This window comes from Tachyglossus aculeatus, chromosome X2 (genome assembly GCF_015852505.1).
Source record: "Tachyglossus aculeatus isolate mTacAcu1 chromosome X2, mTacAcu1.pri, whole genome shotgun sequence".
NCBI lineage: Eukaryota > Metazoa > Chordata > Mammalia > Monotremata > Tachyglossidae > Tachyglossus > Tachyglossus aculeatus.
Window position 1 is genome coordinate 10,820,837 of NC_052100.1, and position 19,520 is coordinate 10,840,356.

At 52.9% G+C, this 19,520-nt stretch overlaps 1 protein-coding gene across 1 annotated transcript; it reads right to left on the reverse strand.

The window, feature by feature from the left end:
• Nucleotides 1–2,714: 2,714 nt before the first annotated feature.
• Nucleotides 2,715–5,754, reverse strand: SWSAP1 (SWIM-type zinc finger 7 associated protein 1). Its single transcript, XM_038771179.1, has 2 exons — nt 5,530–5,754; nt 2,715–3,826 (listed from the first exon to the last, which is right to left on the reverse strand). The coding sequence occupies exons 1-2, from the start codon at nt 5,752–5,754 to the stop codon at nt 3,401–3,403; spliced, it is 651 nt and encodes a 216-aa protein (XP_038627107.1). The 3' UTR covers nt 2,715–3,400.
• Between the last annotated feature and the right edge of the window lie 13,766 nt (nt 5,755–19,520).

Genomic DNA, 19,520 nt, shown 5'->3' on the forward strand with positions numbered 1-19,520 from the left:
GGCCTCAGTTTCCCCAATTGTAAAGTGGGGATTCAATTCCTGTTCTCCCTCCTACTTACCCTGTGTGTTCCAAGTGGGCCAGAGATTATGTCCGACCTGATTAACTTGGATCTACTAGCGCCTAGAATAGTGCTCGACACACAGTAAGTGCTTAACAAATGCCATGGTAATAATAATGATAATAATAATAAAAGGATAAGAAACCAGCCCAGCTGCCTGCGGCAGCTTGCCCAGGTGGCTCAGGCCACCAGGAGAAATCGCTGGCCTTTTGGCCATTAGGCGCTCCTGGCTTGAGGGGAGATTCATTCGTTTACATACCGTCAATCATTTTCAGAGAGGACAGCTCACCTGATGACTTCTGTTGGAGCTCAGCCAATTCCAGGGGAGGCCTGGGACAAAGGGGAGGTCAGATGGAAAAGGGAGGCTGAGAGGAAGGCGCTTTCTTCCCTACCCTGATCTGAACAAGTTTATTCTGGATGGGCAATCCAGCCAAATAAGCAGCTCCTTGGGGAGGCAGAGCTAAGTGGATGTTGCTAGTTTGGGGGTAACCTAGGTTAACTCAAGGACCATTACCAGACTAGGGGATTAATCCAGGATTTTGCATTAAAATCTCTGTGGCCTTATTACAGTTTCTGTTGTTTTCTGAGACTAAAATTGGGACTTGGCTTCTGTATACATAGTAAATACTTTTACATCGCTTTGGTCTAAAAGGAGGGTGACTGAGTTTGCTTGTAAATATTGCTTTGGGGGAGGAAGTGGAGGCAACTGGGTTTCAACCCCCAATCAATGGCATCTAGAGAAGCAGTGTGGCCTAGTGAGCCACAGCTTCTCAACTGTGAGCCCGCTGTTGGGTAGGGACCGTCTCTATATGTTGCCAACTTGTACTTCCCAAGCGCTTAGTACAGTGCTCTGCACACAGTAAGCGCTCAATAAATACGATTGAATGAATGAATGAATGGTGGAATGAGCATGGGCCTGGGAGTCAGAGGATCTGGGTTCTAATCCCAGTTCTGCCAACTGCTTGCTGAGTGACCCTGGGCAAGTCATTTCACTTCCTTCTTCCCTTCTTCCTCCTTCCCTTCTTCCTCCTTCCCTTCCCCACAGCACCTGTATATATGTATATATGTTTGCACATATTTTTTACTCTATTTATTTATTTATTTATTTTATTTGTACATATCTATTCTATTTATTTTATTTTGTTAGTATGTTTGGTTTTGTTCTCTGTCTCCCCCTTTTAGACTGTGAGCCCACTGTTGGGTAGGGACTGTCTCTATGTGTTGCCAATTTGTACTTCCCAAGCGCTTAGTACAATGCTCTGCACATAGTATGTGCTCAATAAATATGATTGATGATGATGATTTCACTTCTCTGTACCTCAGTTTCTTCAACTGTAAAATGGAGATTAAATACCTGTTCTCCCTCCTACTTAGCCATGTAGGACAGCGATTGTGTCTAATCTCATTATACTGTATCCACCCCAGTGCTTAGAACAGTGCTTGACACATAATACATTCATTCCATCGTATTTATTGAGCGCTTACTGTGTGCAGAGCGCTGTACTAAGCGCTCGAAGCAACAGGGTGTAGTGGATAGAGTGTGGGCCTGGGAGTCAGAAGGGCATGGGTTCCAATCCCAGCTCTGTCTGCTGTGTGACCTTGGGCAAGCCACTTAACTTCTCTGTGCCTTCTGGAACTTCTCAGTCTTAATGGGGATTAAGACTGTGAGCCCATGTGGGACAGGGACGGTGTCCAACCTGATTACTTTGTATCTACCACAGTGCTTAACAAGTACCATCACTAATTATTACAAAAGTAGGAAGACCAATGGCCACCTCCCGTCAGCTTCCTTCTCCTCTCAGGGTCATCGAGGATGACCCGAGATAGTGACAGCCAGTTACCTGGCCATCATCAGGGAGCTGGAGCTAGACTGGATGGGATAGCAGAGGTGATGCATTCCCCCAGTCCCCCTCTTAGCCGGGACGGTCCCAGTCAGGGACGGCTGGAACGGACCACATCTGCAGTCCTGGATCTCTTGGGAGGTTCCGGTGGATGGAAAGTGGCCGGTTCGACTTGAGAGATTTCTTCAGGTTTCAGATTCTGAGGATCTCCTTTGGTGGAGCTCACCTGGCCTAGGTAGCAGTAGCAGAGCTGCTGGGGCAGGTTGGCACAGGGCAGGCAGTGCAGTGCGGAGGGGGGAGGACTGGGATTGAAGCAGCCTTGGTGGACCTCAGAAACCTACCTGTGGTGGGGCAGGAGCGCCTCTACCCTGGACTGTTCCCTGAGGGCAACCTTAAAGCACCTGCCTAGCGAAATCCCAGTTTTAATATGGGGCACATCCAAGGCCCTTTCCTACTCCCACACAGGACTAGGCCCTAGAATCCACCCCAAATTCCCCTTGCAGAATCTCCCAGCCACACGTGAAGCCGTACTCGAGAAGCGGTATGACCAAATGGGGTCCGGGGTCCTGGGTTCTACTCCCTGCTGTGTGACCTGTGTGACCTTGGGCAAGTCATTTCACTTCTCTGGGCCTCAGTTTCCTCCTCTGCACAATGAGGATTAAATGCCTGTCTCCCTCCCTCTTAGACTAGGGGAACAGGGACCATGTCTGATGTGATTATCTCGTATCAAGCCCAGTGCTTAGTACAGAGCTTGGCACACAAGCCCTTAACAAACACCAGCGCTTAGTACAGTGCCTGGCACATAGTAAGCGCTCAACAAATACCATAATTATTATTATATAACTCCACCTCCATCCCCAGTCCTAGTTTATTAACCAGACTCAGAAATGGAATGTCAAGTTTCCAGTTAGCTTGGTGGCCTGCTTCCATTTGAGTTTTATTTTCAAACCAGGTAAGTGCCTAGGTAACAAGGTCCAATTGTTCAGTACAAGCATCTTTACCAACCTCCAACCCAGGTTCCTCTATAAAATACACTTTCCTGCAACTCCCCAGGGCCATAGGCTGGCAGGTTTGACAACGCTTCTGTTGATTTGTTATTCCTCTCAACAGTCTAAAGAAGTGGAAGGTATTGGGGGAGGCCGGCTCTTGTGCCATTAGCTTGACAGGCCTACTAATTAAGAGGGGCCCCCACCCCCACCCTCCTCACCAACAAGCTGCCACTCACCAAGCTCTCCTTTATTTGTCCCAATTTTAAACAATAAATAAATTTAAAAAAACAGCAGGTGAAAAGTCTGGAAACTGAACTGTCCCACCCAGGCCTGACCCCCGCCTCTCTGCTTTTCAGGGGTGGAAGAGCATCTTGAAAAATGTTGCTCTCTTCTCCGTGCCCAGATGAAACAGGCACCGGGCCGGCCTCGCTCGTCTCCATCAGCCTTGGAAGATCCCGGGGCTGTGGTCAGGAGAATAAGGAAATCCTCATTTCGCCATCGGGCCCGAATCTTAGTCACCGCTCCCGCTTTCGGTCCTGGGGCCCCGGGTCCGGAAGGAGAGCTGCTCAGACTCCTGGGCCCCAACTTCTTCAGGTTCCAGCCAGCACCTCGTGGGGAAATAGCGCTCGAGCAAGGCCGCCTGGAGGGAGGTCTCCTCCTCCAGTGCCGACGTCCGTACAGAGACGATGAGGCCGCAGCCCGAGGTGGCCGCCCCCTCCGAGGAATGGCCGGGCTCCAGCTTCTCCGATAAGTAGGTGGCCGTGTCGACGAGTAGGGCTGTGAGATGGGCGGCTAGCGGCTGTTCGTTGCACTCGGTCAAATACTCGTCCAGCCCATCCAGGAGGAGGAGGGAGGGGATGCGGCCGGGGGTCTCGTGCATGGAGCCGATGAGCTGCAGCAGCTCTTTGGAGGAGTGGGGATACAGGAAGAGGATTTTCTGGAGGGAGGAGAGAAGTTGGGGGTGCGGGGGTGTCAGCAAGAAAGACAGATTCTCAGTCTCCAAAGAGACAATTCAGGAAGCTCAAAGCGACAGTAGGAGTCACAACTCTCTTGGGGCGGAAACTGGAATACTGGCTTCTGCTCAACCTAGTCCTGCAGGCCCTACCTGGTTTTGTTTTTAAAATCATACTTATTAAGCGCTTACGATGTGCCAGGCACTATACTAAGCGCCGGATACAAATTAATCAGGTTGGACACAGTCTCCGTCCCAGATGGGGCTCACGGTCTTCACCCCCATTTTACAGATGAGGCACAGAGAACTGAAGTGACTTGCTTAAGGTCACACAACAGACAAGGGGCAGAGCCGGGATTAGAACCCAGGCCCTCTGACTCCTAAGCCCATGCTCTAGGCCATGCTGCTTTTCTTCTAGGCCACACTACTCTGGTTGCCCTCTCCTCCCTGCCGGTGGCCATGGCCTTGGAGAATAATTATCCATCTCCTGTCTTGTCACTGCACTCAATCAAGAGTATTTATTCTTGAGAGCAGGGATCAGGTCAACCAGCTCTGTTATACTGTACTTTCCCAAGGGCTAAGTACAGAGTTCTGCACACTACAAGTGCTCAATAAATACCACTAATTGATCGATTGACTGAGCGCCTATGTGCAGGGCACTGTAGTAAATGCTTCGGAGAGTACCACAGAGTAGGAAGACACATTCCCCCCCAGCCTCCAGATGCTTAGTGCTTTGCACATAGTAAGCGCTTCCAAACAGAAAAGGGGGCAGAGCTCGTTTGAATGGGGGGGATGGGGAAGTGGAATGAGTATGCTCACTGTGGGCAGTGAATGTGCCTAGCAACTCCAAACGTTTAATACAGTGCTCCACACACAGCAAGCCCTCAATAAATACGATTGAAGGAATAGTGTATGGGATAGATCACGGGCTTGGGAGTCGGAAGGTCACGGGTTCTAATCCCGGCCCTGTCCCTTGTCTGCTGTGTGGCCTTGGGCAAGTCACTTCGCTTCTCTGAGTCTCAGTTACCTCATCTGTAAAATGGGGGTTAAGACTGTGAGCCCCATGCGGGACAGGGGTTGTGTTCGACTTGATTTGCTTGTACCCACCCTTAGTACAGTGCCTGACACATGGTAAGTCTTTAACAATATTATTATTATAGCGGGCGCACTGCTCTAAGGCCTAGAGAAGCAGCGTGGCTTGGTGGAAAGAGCCCGGATTTGGGAGTCGGAGGTCATGGGTTCTAATCCCGGCTCTGCCACTTGTCAGCTGTGTGACTTTGGGCACGTCACTTCACTTCTCTGTGCCTCAGTGACCTCATCTGGAAAATGGGGATTAAGGCTGTGAGCCCCATGGGGGACAACCTGATCGCCTTGTAATCTCCCCAGCGCTTAGAACAGTGCTTTGCACATAGTAAGCGCTTAATAAATGCCATCATCATTCTTCTTCTTCTTCTCTCTGCCTCAGTGACCTCATCTGGAAAATGGGGATGAAGACTGTGAGCCCCATGGGGGCCAAGCTGATCACCTTGTATCTCCCCCAGCGCTTAAGAAATACCATAAAGGATTGTTATTGTTTTTTCCCGCCCCGCCTCTTCCCATCCCCAGGCTCTCCCCATCTAGCCGGTGCCCCGCCTCCGGACCGGGTGCTACCTTTCCTCTCCCAGGCGCTCGACGACGGCGTGATTTACCTGCAGCCGGAGCGGGTCCCGGGCGGCCCCCCCCGGGATCGGCGGCAGGCTCTGCAGGGGGCTGCGGGCCACAAACAGCACGGGCCCCCTCCCGTCCCCGGCCGCCTCCAGGGCTGCCGCGAAGAGCAGCGTCGTCTTCCCGGAGCCCGGCCCCCCGAGCACCAGGAGGCTGGGGCCGGCGCCTTGGGCCCGGGCCGCCGAGGCCTCGCCCACGGTGTCCCCCATGGCGGCGGGGCCCCGTTTCCGGGCCCGGCCTTTCCCCGCCCCATTTCCGCTCGGCTCCGGAGAAACTCCCCGGAGAGGGGCGGCCCTTCGCTCTGCGCTCCCCTTCACTCTGCGCTCCCCCCCCCCCCTTTTTTTTTAACGGCATTTGTTAAGCGCTTACTATGTGCAAAGCACTGTTCTAAGCGCTGGGGGAATACAAGGTGATCAGGCTGTCCCGCGTGGGGCTCACAGTCATCATCCCAGACTGAGCCCCTTCCTTCCTCTCCCCCTCGTCCCCCTCTCCATCCCCCCATCTTACCTCCCTCCCTTCCCCACAGCACCTGTATATATGTATATATGTTTGTACATATTTTTTTACTCTATTTATTTAATTTATTTGTACATATCTATTCTATTTATTTAATTTTGTTAGTATGTTTGGTTTTGTTCTCTGTCTCCCCCTTTTAGACTGTGAGCCCACTGTTGGGTAGGGACTGTCTCTATATGTTGCCAATTTGTACTTCCCAAGCGCTTAGTACAGTGCTCTGCACATAGTAAGCGCTCAGTAAATACGATTGATGATGATGATGATGATGATCATCCCCATTTTACAGATGAGGTCACCGAGGCTCCGAGAAGTGAAGTGACTTGCCCAAGGTCACACAGCAGACATGTGACAGAGCCGGGATTCGAACCCATGACCTCTGACTCCAAAGCCCGTGCTCTTTCCACTGAGCCACGCTGCTTCTCTTCACACTGCACTCCCCTTCGCTCTGCGCTCCCTTCGCTCTGCGCTCCCCTTCATCATCATCAATCGTATTTATTGAGCGCTTACTATGTGCAGAGCACTGTACTAAGCGCTTGGGAAATACAAATTGGCAACATGTAGAGACAGTCCCTACCCAACAGTGGGCTCACAGTCTAAAAGTCCCCTTCGCACTGCGCTCCCTTTTACTCTGCTCTCCCCTTCACACTGCGCTCCCTTTCAATCAATCAATCAATCAATCAATCGTATTTATTGAGCGCTTACTGTGTGCAGAGCACTGTACTAAGCGCTTGGGAAGTACAAGTTGGCAACATATAACCTGCATATAACATATAACATTTCACCCTGCGCTCCCCTTCACTCTGTCCTCCCTTAATGATAAAATAATAATGATGGCATTTTGTTAAGCGCTTACTGTGTGTGAAGCACTGTTCTAAGCGCTGGGGGATACGAGGTGATCAGGTTGTCCCACGTGGGGCTCACAGTCTTCATCCCCATTTTACAGATGAGGTAACTGAGGCTCAGAGAAAAAAATGGTATTTGTTAAGCGCTTACTATGTGCAAAGCACTGTTCTAAGCGCTGGGGAAGATACAAGGTGATCAGGTTGTCCCACATGGGGCTCACAGTCTTCGTCCCCATTTTACAGATGAGGTAACTGAGGCTCAGAGAAGATAAGTGACTTGCCCAAGGTCACACAGCAGACATGGGGCGGAGCCGGGATTAGAACCCATGACCTCTGACTCCCAAACCCGTCTCTTTCCCCTGAGCCACGCTGCTTCTCCCTTCACTCTGCGCTCCTAGCCGCTCCGGACGGCCAAGCAGAGTGGGTGGAGAGTCCGGCCCCGAGCAGCCTGGCTGTCGCCGCTCCGGCTTCTACCTCGTTTTTTTTTTTAATTATCATTTTTTTGTGGCATTGGTTAGGCTTCTCAAGAGCCCTTCCCCAATCAAGCCATCTTTTCCCCGGCTCCCTCTCCCTTCTGCATCATCTATGCACCTTTGGACATTTGATATTCTCCCCAACCGCACAGCATTTATGTACACATCTTTAATTTATATATTATAAATTATTTATTCATATTGATGGTTGTCTCCCCCTCTAGACTATAAATTCATTATGGGTAGGGAGCGTGTCAGCTAATTCTGTTGTAGTGTACTCTCCCAAGCATTTAATACAGTGCTCTACACGTAGTAAACTTTCAGCAAATACCACTGATTGATTGATTGATTGATTGCGTTCTTATTCAGGCACTGTACTAAGCGCTGGGGGAGATACAAACTAATCAGGTTGGGCACAGTCCATGTCCCACGTAGGGTCACGGATTTAATCCCCATTTTACAGATGAGGGAACTGAGGCACAGAAAAGTGAAGTGACTTGCCCAAGGTCACACAACAGACAAGTGGCAGAGCTGGGATTAGAACCAGGTCCTTCTGCCCCCCAGGCCTGTGCTCACTAGGCCACACTGCTGCTCCTACCTCACCATATTGCCCTCCTGCCATACATTGAACGCACAACTTCTGACGGATAGCCACTCATACAGCCTAAAGACACTCACACACACGCAGTTAGCTACACAGGCCTAGAGATGGTGTTTCCAAAGGGAAACCCCAACACACGTGGACCCAGAAGCATGGACAACATGCAGACCCACATCTGGAGAATGCAACGGCATCAAACCTGATGAAGAAAAACAAAGATCCCATGTTTTATAGAGGAATGGACTCGAAGCATGGGTTCCGGTCTGCGGGACGTAGCCTCGGACACACACAACCCCGTGGGTCACAGGTGAGTGTGGGAAGAGACTGCGTGACTGAGTGGGGCTCAGAGATATTAGCTGAAGAAGTATATTGATCTGTTTAGGGGAGAATTTGACTTTGGGGGAGGGTGGGGTGGGAGTGAGAGGTCATTCTCTCTCCCAGTTGCTGTCATATTCCCTCTGCTGCCAATCCCGGGACACTTTGGTTTAGTCCGTCTGGGACTGAAAAGGCCCAAAGCAAGTTGGAAACGTATGGGCATCTTCATGCCTCATAGGATCCCACCCAACCTGTCCAGTTCTCTGTTGGAGGTTCTGCCTCAACGTCTCCTGGACTGAAGCCTCATGAGGACCCAGGCCCTGTTCAAACCCTGTGTACCTGTCTCTGTGATGTGTGTATGTGTGTGTGTAAGTGGATAAGTGTGAATCTGTGATTATGGGTATACGCTTCTGTATGGGCTTGTTCATGTATGTATTTACGTGTGTGCATCTGTGGAATTGAATAACTGAATGCTTTATGTAAAAGCCTATAAATCAGAATTTAGTTCAATCCCTTGCTCTAAAGGATAACTGCCATCTCCTCACAGAGAGCACTTATCAGTCAGTGGCATTTACTGAGCTCTTACTAAGCGCTTGGGAGAGTACAAAACGGCAGAGTGGGTAGATACGATCCTTGCCGATTTATGAACTTGTTTACATGCTCTGTAGCACTTATGTCTGCCTTATTTATTTATTTTTGACCTCTCTAGTTGTAAATATTTTTATGTTTGTCTCCCCCATTAGAGTGAAAGCTCCTTGTGGGCTGGGAATGTGTCAGTTATACTGTACTTCCCAAGCATCTAGTATAGTGTACTGCACCAAGCAGACACTCAATAAATATTAAAGCTGCTGCTGCTGCTGCTGCTGCTGCTACTACTGCTATTACCGCTATTAGAGTCCCCTCCTCTCTCTGTGCCTTGGATTCCCCCTTTTCCCCTTAGTATAAGAGAGGCTGCTTTGGTCTCTTTATCCCTTGGAGATATTTCTCGGGGTGCAATGGAGAGAGAGAGAGAGTTGTGGGGCGAAGGGGAGAAGAGAGGACTTCCTCTAGGTCTGCCTATCTCTAACCCCCAGCGTTAAGGCAGAACTAGGATCGTTGGTGGTAACTTCATTTTAAATGTAGAGACAAAATGGGGCAAGGTTTTTAATGGAGGTGGAAAACAAGTGAGTTGGTGGCTTCGGAGTGGTGGGCTGGTTTTGAAAAGTTAATGATTCAGAAAGACCCAGTGTTGGCGGGGGGGGGGGGGGGGGTGTCTTTCCATCTTGCTCAGAAACTCTCAGGTTTTATTGGAGATCTAGGGCGGGCAAGGCCATGAATCCAGCCCAAACAGCTGTGCGGACAAAAACAATGGCTTCAGTCTTCAGCTGGACTCTCCTTTGTTCTGGTGTGCCAGCTCAGGTAGCAAATAGCAAGATTATCAGGTCATTAACAGAAAAGGTAGGAGAGAGATGATCCATCTTCAACAAGCAAAAGAGACCAAAGCACAGACACAAAGATTGAGAGAGAGAAAAAACCAAAGATGGAGCCATGAATTGGTACTGGAAAGTAGGACCACTAGGGTGACGTCTGTTTCTGTTGGAGCTGCCCATCATTTCACACATTCCATGGCAACTGTGTTGCCTGGTAACTGGGAATTTTGGTTACCAGATTGCTAGACTAGGAGAGCTGTCAGGTTTGGATAGGGCTGGGGCTTTCTGTTTTTATTTTTGCTATGGTCCCAGAACATCCTCCTCCACACTCACACTCAGCCCCCCGCCTCCCGAACACACGTGCACAGACCTACCCGCACAGCCAGAGATGCAGGTATGCCCACCCTAACTCACAGCCCCAGCCCCCAACCAAGATACACACACCTTCACACCATCACACAATCATACCCAAGGCCACACACTGAAACACCCCCAACACAAGACTACATACTCATGGACACAAGCACAGTTCACATAGCCACCACCAGCTTCTCACGGTGTTTTGGGGGCACCATGGGGGGAGGTGTTGTGAGGGGAGAAGCTCCAAACCCAGATGATGTCCCGGGGTACAGCTGTGGGCATGGAAAAGGTGGATTAGAGTTGGGGGTCAAACTAGAGAAACTCTGAGAAGGCTATTTGGACATCGGGGGAGGAGAGCAAGGAGGTGAAGGTGGTCGTTTTGAGGCATTGTTTTGAGTGTAAGTGGTGGGAAGGGGAGGAGAGGGAGGGCAGGGACCTTTTTTATGGTATTTGTTAATAATAATGGTGGCATTTGTTAAGCGCTTACTATGTGCAAAGCACTGTTCTAAGCGCTGGGGGGATACAAGGTGATCAGGTTGTCCCACGTAGGGGCTCACAGTCTTAATCCCCATTTTACAGATGAGTTAACTGAGGCTCAGAGAAGTGAAGTGACTTGCCCAAGGTCACACAGCAGACGTGGCGGAGCTGGGATCCGAACCCATGACCTCTGACTCCAAAGCCTGTGCTCTTTCCACTGAGCCACGCTGCTTCTCTGTTACTTACTGTGTGCCAGGCACTGTACTAAGTGCTTGGGTAGATACAAGTCAACCAGGTTGGGCACGGGCCATGCCGCACATGGGGCTCACAGTCTTAATCCCCATTTTGCAGATGAGGTGAATGAGGCCCAGAGAAGTGAAGTGACTTGCCCCAGATCACACAGCAGAGAAGTGGCAGAGCAGGGATTAGGACTTTCGGGCTCCCAGGCCCCTGCTCTATCTACTAGACCACACAGCCTCATTTGGAAACTCTTCCTTCTTCACAGCCTGCTTGGGAGCTCTCAAGCCTTGGAGGCGTGGGATGAGGGGAGGCTGGAAGTCCAGTCCTACAACTCTGGGGGTTAAAAACGCTGGCTTTGCCTGTACAGCTGGGAACCCGGAAAGACAAGTGCTCCCCTTGCCCCCATGGATTTGACACCACTGCCTCTGTCCTCATCTCTTCCCGGGCTCTCCACTTCTTGCCAGTGGTTCGGGTCCCGCCCTCTCAAATCTCAGGCCCCAGTCTCTCAGATGTCCCTACCATGCCTTCTGAGACCTGCACTCGGCAAGGCTCCCCAAGATGAGCCACGTGAGGGATCCGTGTAACCCGGGCTCCCTGCCTCCCTCCCTTTGATCGTGTTTCAACATGGACTCAGGAAGCTCGGGCACATTCCAAGGCAGGGAAGGAGCAGGGAGCTGGTGAGGGACGGGATGGAAAATGGCAGGTGGCAGGATTCTGGGCTCATGTTCCCTCTTTCTGGCCCACTTCTGCAGGTTACTTGGTACCTCCAAATCCCAACACTTCTACTATCCCAGACTCTCCCTGATCTCTCTGGTTCGGGGTTCGGGATTCAAGGAGGGAAGATTGAATTCCAGGCCCTTGAGTGGGCAAATATCTCCCCCCCCCCCCCCATCAACCATCCCCTCCAACCCCCCGCCCCCATCCCATGGCCTCCATAATTTTTCTCCCTCCTGTTCCCAGACACTGGGTAAGGGAAGGAAAAGAACCAAGCCTGGGGGTGGGAATTGTAGAACGGGGCGGGGTGGCAGAGTCGGAAGGAGAGAAGGAAGGGAGAGGATTTCTGGAGTGGTCGGCGGTCGGGGAGGGGGGGAAGGGGCAGGACTCTGGGGCCCCGGGAGTGCCAGAAAAACCCAGGGGACCAGACGTCGGTGCCTCTCCCTCGACTACGCGTATTCTCAAGCAATAACAGCGCCATCCGTATTATGTACCCAAGAATACCCGTCATCGAAAGGGGCTGGGGGCTGCAGGGAGTGGATAGGGTGTCTTCAGGCCCCTCCCGTCCCGGGGTGGGGGTGGGGGGATTTGGTGGCTCCAGAGCTCTGTCCAGCCTGTAGAAACAAAGTAAAGCGATTCGGGGACCCTAACTCAGCTCTCCCAGGCCTACCCCGGGCTCGAGAGACCCCGTTCTCTCTCTTGGGGGTCCTCCGAGAGGCTCAGCCTAACCGGGCACCATAATATGGGTCACCGTAATGAGGCTGGATAAATCATTTCTCCGTCCCGCGCGGGTGAACGGGATGCGAAGAGGAAGAGAAGACCTCCCCGCCCCCCCACCGACACCCCAGGCAGGGGCTCCTCGGGGGAGGGGCCTGAGGCGGAGCTGGGAGAGGAGGGCGGATCCTTCCGATCCCCCTCAACCCTCTGGTTCCCTCTCCGACCGGTTCTCCCCTCCCCGTCTTCCCCACCCCCGCCCTAGCCCAGTCCTAGCCTAGTCCTAGCCCAGTCCTAGCCCAGTCCTGGCCCGGACCGGCCACGGCTCCGCGCTCAGCACCAGGGACAGCTCCAGATCTCCTTCCCCCGCCCCCCGAAGGAGTAGATCGCCACCCAGGCCAGGGCCGGGGCAACCCAGTGGTAGCCCCTGGCCTCTGCCCGGGGTCGGAGGGGGCATTTTTCTGGCCAGCCGGGCCCCAGGGGTCAGAAGGACCGAGAGTCCGGGGAACAGCGGAGAAAGAACAAAAAAGGAAAAAAAAAAAAGGTAGAGAGGGGCGGGGGGAGACCAAGGGAGGAGGACAAGAGGGGCGGAAGAGACGGAGAGGGAGAGGCAGCCAGGGGAGCCGCCTCTCAGCCCAGGGAACGTACAGGCGAGGAAAAGGGATCTGGGAGCCGGAGCGGGGCAGGCTCATCCACTCCCGGCATGGCGGGAGAAGCGGGGCTCGGCTGCGCCGAGGGTCGGAGAGGGGATTTTATTCCCTTCTCCGGCGGAATGTGGGGTTGGCCGGACTCACCCTTTGTCTGTGGCTCCTCGGAGAATCCTGCACTGTTCCCGTTCTGGCCCCGGCCCCGGCTTCCCTCCCACCTCCAACCCGCCCCCGCCCCCGTCGCCCCCACCCTTCTCTATCCGGAAATCTCCATGTTTCTGGAAAATCCGCCCCCCACCCCACCCCACACACCGTGCCCCCCGCCGTCAGGGGAGAGGAGCTGGGAAACTGGGGAGCGGGGCCGAGCCCCTTGCCGGCAGTCCCTGGCCCCCCAAGCCCATCCCCTCGCGGGGGGTTGCCACTCAATCCTCCATCCGATCCCTCCATTTCCGCGGCCCCGCTCGGCTACCGGCGGGAGGCAGGCGAGGGGTCGTGGGGCGGAGAGGGGGGTGCGGCACACCCCGACCCTGGAGCCAGCTGCAGGAACCCTCGGGCGCCGCCCGAAACCCGGGGGAGGCTGCCCCCGCCCCGCCCCGCCCCGCCCCCGTCCAATTCCCAGCCCCACCCCTCCGGCCCGTCCCTCCTGCCTGCCCCTCGCCCTCCCCCCTACCACCCCCCGAGGAAGCCGGCCCTCCTGGGCTCCGCTTCACCTCTGCCCTCTCTCTGCCCCTGCCCTTATCCCGTTCTCTGACTGCCCACTGCTCGGCTCAGACCACCCCCTGCCACCCATCCCTAGCTCCAGCTGCCCTCCCCCATTCTCTGTCCTGCTCTGCCTCCCTCATTCTTGGCTCCTGAGTCTGGCTTGGCCCTTTCCCCCTCTTTTCTCGACCCACCCCTGCCTCCTGGAAAAAAAAAAAAATGACTGTTTTCTTGTTCCAGCCATCAGCCAAGTCAAAACTCGAGTTGGGCCACGGCAATGTTCTTCAGTCAGTCATTCAATTAATGGTACAGTCCTCTGGACTGTAAGCTCGTTGCGGGCAGGGAATGAGTCTGTCTGCTATGGTTTTGTACTCTCCCAAGCGCTTAGCACACAGTAAGCGCTCAATAAATACAACTGAATGAGTGAATTTATTCGTTCCAGAAAACGTCCTGTTTTCTGAGCAGCTGGATCAGTTGTGTCTCCTGGACCCCAACCACGTCATCTCTCTGGCACCAAAGTCCTAGGAGCTCAGGTGTTTTGTTTCACTTAGATGTAAATTTGGTAGCTAGATTATTTGCTCCTTGAGGGCAAGGACCATGTCTACCAATGCTGTTGTAGTGTACTCTCCCAAGTGTTCAGTACAGTGCTCTGCATCCGGTCAGCGCTCAATAAATACCTTTGATTGATGGACTGATAAACTGCAGAGGGAGCAGTGAGAAGATCTTGGGTAGGTGCAGATGCGAAGCAAGGACACGTCTGGGCATGAGGCAAGGGGCGGTGCTGCCTGTCCTGGGCTGGAAATGGGAAGGGCGCTGCTGGCAGACCATTTGAGACAGAGATGAAAATGGAATTTTTTTCTGGCTGGTACGCCCAGGCATTTAAAATGGATGCCACGCCCCCCCACCGCCACCATCTAGCCTTGGGGAGTATGGCCAGAGAGGGGATGTGTTTCCCTGCCCAGCGCACAGCCCTTCTGGTGTCAATAGTGATGCACGCGGGGCCTGGCATGAATGCTGCTATTGCTCCTCACCCCGGGAGCCCATGGAGGTGATCGATCAATCGATGGTATTTATTGAGCGCTTATGGTGTGCAGAGCAGTGTACTGAGCACTCGGGAGAGGATGATACAACAGATCGGGAGAGGATGATACAACAGAGATGGTAGGCCTGTTCCCTGCCCACTAGGAGCTTACTGTGATCTGACCTCTTCTATAGTGGCAAGCAGTGGGTACCTCTGCCTCCCCTCAGTCCACCTGCCTGATGCTAGGAGCAGATGATGCTGCTGGAGTACCGTGGCTTGGACCCCGTGTCACCCCTGCCTGTGCCCAGCCCTGTGGGCCCCACTCTGAATTGGGCAGTGGGGAAATTGCACCAACACCACAGAGGTTTCTGTACCTGCACCTGCTCCAGAGCCTGTGTTCCCCTCCCGGGTCAGTGGGAAGCCTGGCACAGCAGCCATGCAACCCAGCAGCGGGAGTTGCAGTGGAATGGCTCCGCGCTTCCAAGTAATTCCTACCGAAACAGCGTTCACGCTCTTGTTGTTTTGTCAGAACCACTTTCTGGACTGTTATGGCTTGTCCACACCTCTGCCTTGAGGTCAACTCCCTGTGGTTTTCAAGGCAACTGAAGTGTCCCCCAGCATTGTTCCAGAGCAGAGATTGCTGGGCCAGAGAAGCCAAGGAGGGCAAAGCAAAGCAGGCAGAGTCAGCAAGGCAATAATTATGTGACCTCCTTGGAGGTGAGTGTGGGAGCCACAAGAGGCTGAAGGTCTGTCTTGGTTGTGGTTGGGGGGGGGGGCGGTGAGGTGGAATAGGCTCTGTCTCCATTCACAAGAAGGAGGCAGCTTTAGGAGACATGACCGGGCCCTATGTGTCCTCTTCTCTCCCTCCTCTCCCACGCTCTGCACAGTTATCTTTGAGAACAGAAAGCAGAGGGAGGGTGGTAGGGTTGAAATCTGGGGCTTTTTCCTCCTCCTTCCCACCCTCAAAGCCCAGCGCTTAGTACAGTTCTTGGCACACAGTAAGCGCTTAACAAATACCACAATTATTATTATCTTTGGTTAGTCAGCTGGGGCTCTACCCAATGCCGTACCCAGTGGGTGTGTAAATGACAGTACACCCGTGGCTTCAACCCAGCGCATCTGGGAGAGAATGGGTGACTGAGCGTGAGTGAGCATCCGTGCCTTGGAGCATGAAAACCCGGGGACTGAGACTGGGTGAATGGAAATGTGGGACTGTCCCCCCGGGAGTGGCTGAATGCCTAGGTGACCGTGAGTGTGACCAACTCTGGGTGAGCCATGAGGAAGTCCATTGGTCGGAGTGTCAGATAGTCACTCACAATCAATCGTTCAGACTCGCAGTTGCCTACGTGATAGTGCAACTTTTTTTTCCATCATGGTATTTGTTAAGCGTTTACTATGTGTCAAGCACTGTTCTAAGCGCTGGGGTGGGTACAAGATAATCAGGTTGGACACAGTCCCTGTCCCATACTGGGCTCACAGTCTAAGTAGGAGGGAGGAGGATTTATTCCCTAATTTACAGTTGAGGAAACTGAGGCACAGAGAAGTGAAGTGAGTTGCCCAAGGTCACACAGCAAGCAGTTGGCAGAGCCAGGATTAGAACCCAGGTCCTCTGACTCCAAGTCCACACTCTTTCCACTAGGCCATGCTGCTTCAATAACTTCACAAACTGCGGTCGTGTGACTCATGGCATTTGAGGAATGGTGGGGGAGTTTGGACAAGTGACTGATTCTGTGAGTGCGAGCAACTGGGTGTGACTATGAATATGAGGTCACTGGGCCTCGATTTTCTTTGAGAGCAGAAGTAGGGCAGAGTCCCAACCACAACTTTCTCCTCCACCCCGGAAGTCTGGGCATCTCCAAGCATTCCTTCCTCATTCTCAAATCTCCCTCCAGGTGTGGGGGGAGGTATCCTTGTTACTTAATTTCAGAAGGGGGAAACTGAGCCCCAGAAAGAGGCAGAAATTTGGCTCTGGCAATAGAGCTAGAAACCGAACCAGAAATCCTGATTCCCAGACCTGTGCTATGTCAACTCAGACTTCTCACCACAATAGTTCCTCTGTCTCACTCAATTTTCCCAAATCTAATGCCGCACTAAATTCAGGGGCCTCAGAAGTGCCAAAGCTAGCAGAATTTTCTTCTGCAACCTAAAAATGCAACCATTTCCTGGGTGGGTCAGGGCAAGGCTGCTGGGAAACAGGCCTCCTGGCCTGGAAGACAAATAGTAATGGTTTATTCTTCTTCTTTTCTTATTATTATTATCATTGTATTTGTTAAACACTTATGTGCAAAGCACTGTAGGGTAGATATAAGATAAACAGATTGTCACGATCCCATAAGTTGGTCACTTATGTGCAAAGCACTGTGCTAAGCACTAGGGTAGATATAAGATAAACAGATTGTACAAGCACTGTCTCTGTCTCACATTTTAAGAGGAAGGGAGAACCAACATTTTATCTCCATTTTACAGATGAGGAAAATGAGGCCCAGAGAAGTGAAGTGAATTGCCCAGAGTCACACAGCAGGCAAGTGGCAGAGCCGGGATTAGAACACAGGCTATTAACCGCTATCTGTGTGCAGAGCCCTGTGCTAAATTCTGGGGAGAAATACACAGGTGAAAATTAGACATTGTCCTTGGCCCTCAAGGGGCTCTCAACCTGAGAGTAAGGAACCAGGGGGTTGGGCCAGTTAGTGGAAACTCAGTCACCCCAGTTCAGCACTCCCAGCCATCGCTATTGTTCACCTAGAGGTCCAGAGAATGGTTGCCTCTCACTTCTCCAGATCTGCTGCAGAAAGGGAGAGGTTTTGGGTTGTGAGGACAGAGAAGGAAAAGGCTATAGCTTGGCCAACTGTAGAGTTGGATGGCTAAGTAGTATGGGAAAGTGACTGTTGATCTTTGACCATCCTCCCCCAGGTGTGTAAAGGACCTGTTGGATTTTTTTACTGTCCACTCACCCCCACCCCCACTTCGGCCACATGCACAGACCCACAGGCATAAAGATTGCCCCACTGTCTGTCTGTATCACACACACACACACACACACACACACACACACACACACACACACACACAAAGGAGGAGACTGAAAGACCAGCGGGCTCTGTTCCAAACAGTTATTTATTAAAGGCCTTGAGAAATCATAAGGAGAATCTGGGAGAGGATCTCCTTTGCCCCCTTCACCCCAACTCCACACCCCTTGCATTCTCCTCGCTTTGCCCAGCCCCCTCAGTGCCCTGCACAGTCACGTCAGGAAGCAGACTGTGTTGCCATCCTCTGCCCCATAAACGTGCAGGTTACATGATGCCCCTTTCACCCCTACTATCTTGCCCTGGCTTTGACCACGTGGAGAGAAAGGGAGAGTAGCAAGGCCCCCATCCTCACAGCTTCAGCCCCTCCCTTTTCTCCACCAGGATGGGACTGAATGGAACTCAATGATTCCACTTAGGAAGAATCTGGTGGCTTTTCCTCCCCAGTGCCCCAGATGCCCCAAATCCCCTCTTCCTGACACGACCCCTGCCCTCAGCCTCAGCCCCTGCACCTGGGCCAGGGGAGGGAAGAGAAAGGATGGAAATAGAGTCTCATGGTGGCTCTGCCCAGCTCAAGATGGGGCCAGAGATGTGGTTTGGCCAGATTTTCACACCACCTACTTCCTCCTGCCCCATTTCTGGAAAGGAGAGCCTGGTTGGGACCAGCTCACTACACCCCTCTCCACCCCAACCTCACATGCATGCACACTTTACATCAACCCTAAGGGCTGCTGGCCATATCCAGGGCATTACCCTCTATACCCCTCGGCCACCCCCAGACCAATGCCCTTTGGTGTGTGTGCTAGGATATGGCTGGGGCAGATGCTCTGAGGCTCAGGGACCCACAGGTCCCGGGGAAAAAGGAAAGAGTCCCTGCCCCACCCCATCTCTCCAGGTTTGCCATTCCCCGCTGGTGAGATGCCCTTAGGAATGTTGACCAGTGGCTGTAGAATGTGAGGGAGCACTCTAGACTCTGAGCCTCTAGGTGATGTCCCCTCCACCGCCAGGAGCAATGGGCCAGGAAAAAGTAGGTTCGGCAAGCCTCTGGTTGAGTAGGAGAAGAGGGGACCCTGGAAAGGTGGGTTCGTGGCTTATAGTGGTGGTAGCACATGGGGGTCCTGAAATACCCCAACTTCAGACAGACATCCCAAAGATCATTATCTCCAACCTCCCTTCCTGCTCCCCATCCCCAGGGTATGGGAATGTCCCCAGATCATCGGAGGCTCCAGTTGGCTTCAAACACACCCAGAATACTTGGAAATTAGGGGCCTCCATTGATCGGAAGAGCACCCCCACAAGAACCCTTGGGAATCAGGGGCCCCCCTTGGCCGGAGCCCCTCCCTCTACCCCACCCTGGGGTCCCCTTTCTGCCCCTGTCTAGAGCAGGCAGGGAGATGGCCCAAGGCCAAGCTTTCGGCCCTGCCTTGTGATTGACTTCTGCCTGAAAGGAAAATGCCCTCACCAATAACTCCCGTCAGTCAGCTCTCTCCTCGCCACCCCTTTCCTCCCATCTCCACGGTTGGTTCTCTTCCCAGAGTTTGGTTTCACGCACCTTACCCCTGAATTTGGGACTCACTTCCCTCCTAGTTACCCCCATCTCCCCGGCTCTGAAGGAGAGGTCACCCCATTCTTCCCTTTGCTGTTGGACAAGGCAATTCTCTCCCCTCTGCCTCGATCCAGCCCTTTTGTGCTGAGAGATCTCCAGAGAAGGTGACACCCCCCAACCCCACCTAGTGTCTCCGTTCCCATGTCTTTCACCCCTCCCTGTTGAGGAATCATCCCTGTAAATCTCTCGAAGTAATTGTGCCCTCCGCAGGCTTCTCCTCATGATCTAACCTTAGTCCCAAGACCTCGCCAGCAGGTCCCGGGACCTTGGGAACGTTTTTTTGGAATCCCCCTCCCCCCGCCCCCCCCCGACCTCCAG

Coding starts and splice junctions, on each gene's coding strand:
- SWSAP1 (XM_038771179.1), bottom strand. CDS start 5,754: ATGGGGGACACCGTGGGCGAGGCCTCGGCGGCCCGGGCCCAAGGCGCC. Junction 3,827..5,529: donor GGGACCCGCTCCGGCTGCAG/GTAAATCACGCC, acceptor TCCTCCCTCCAG/AAAATCCTCTTCCTGTATCC.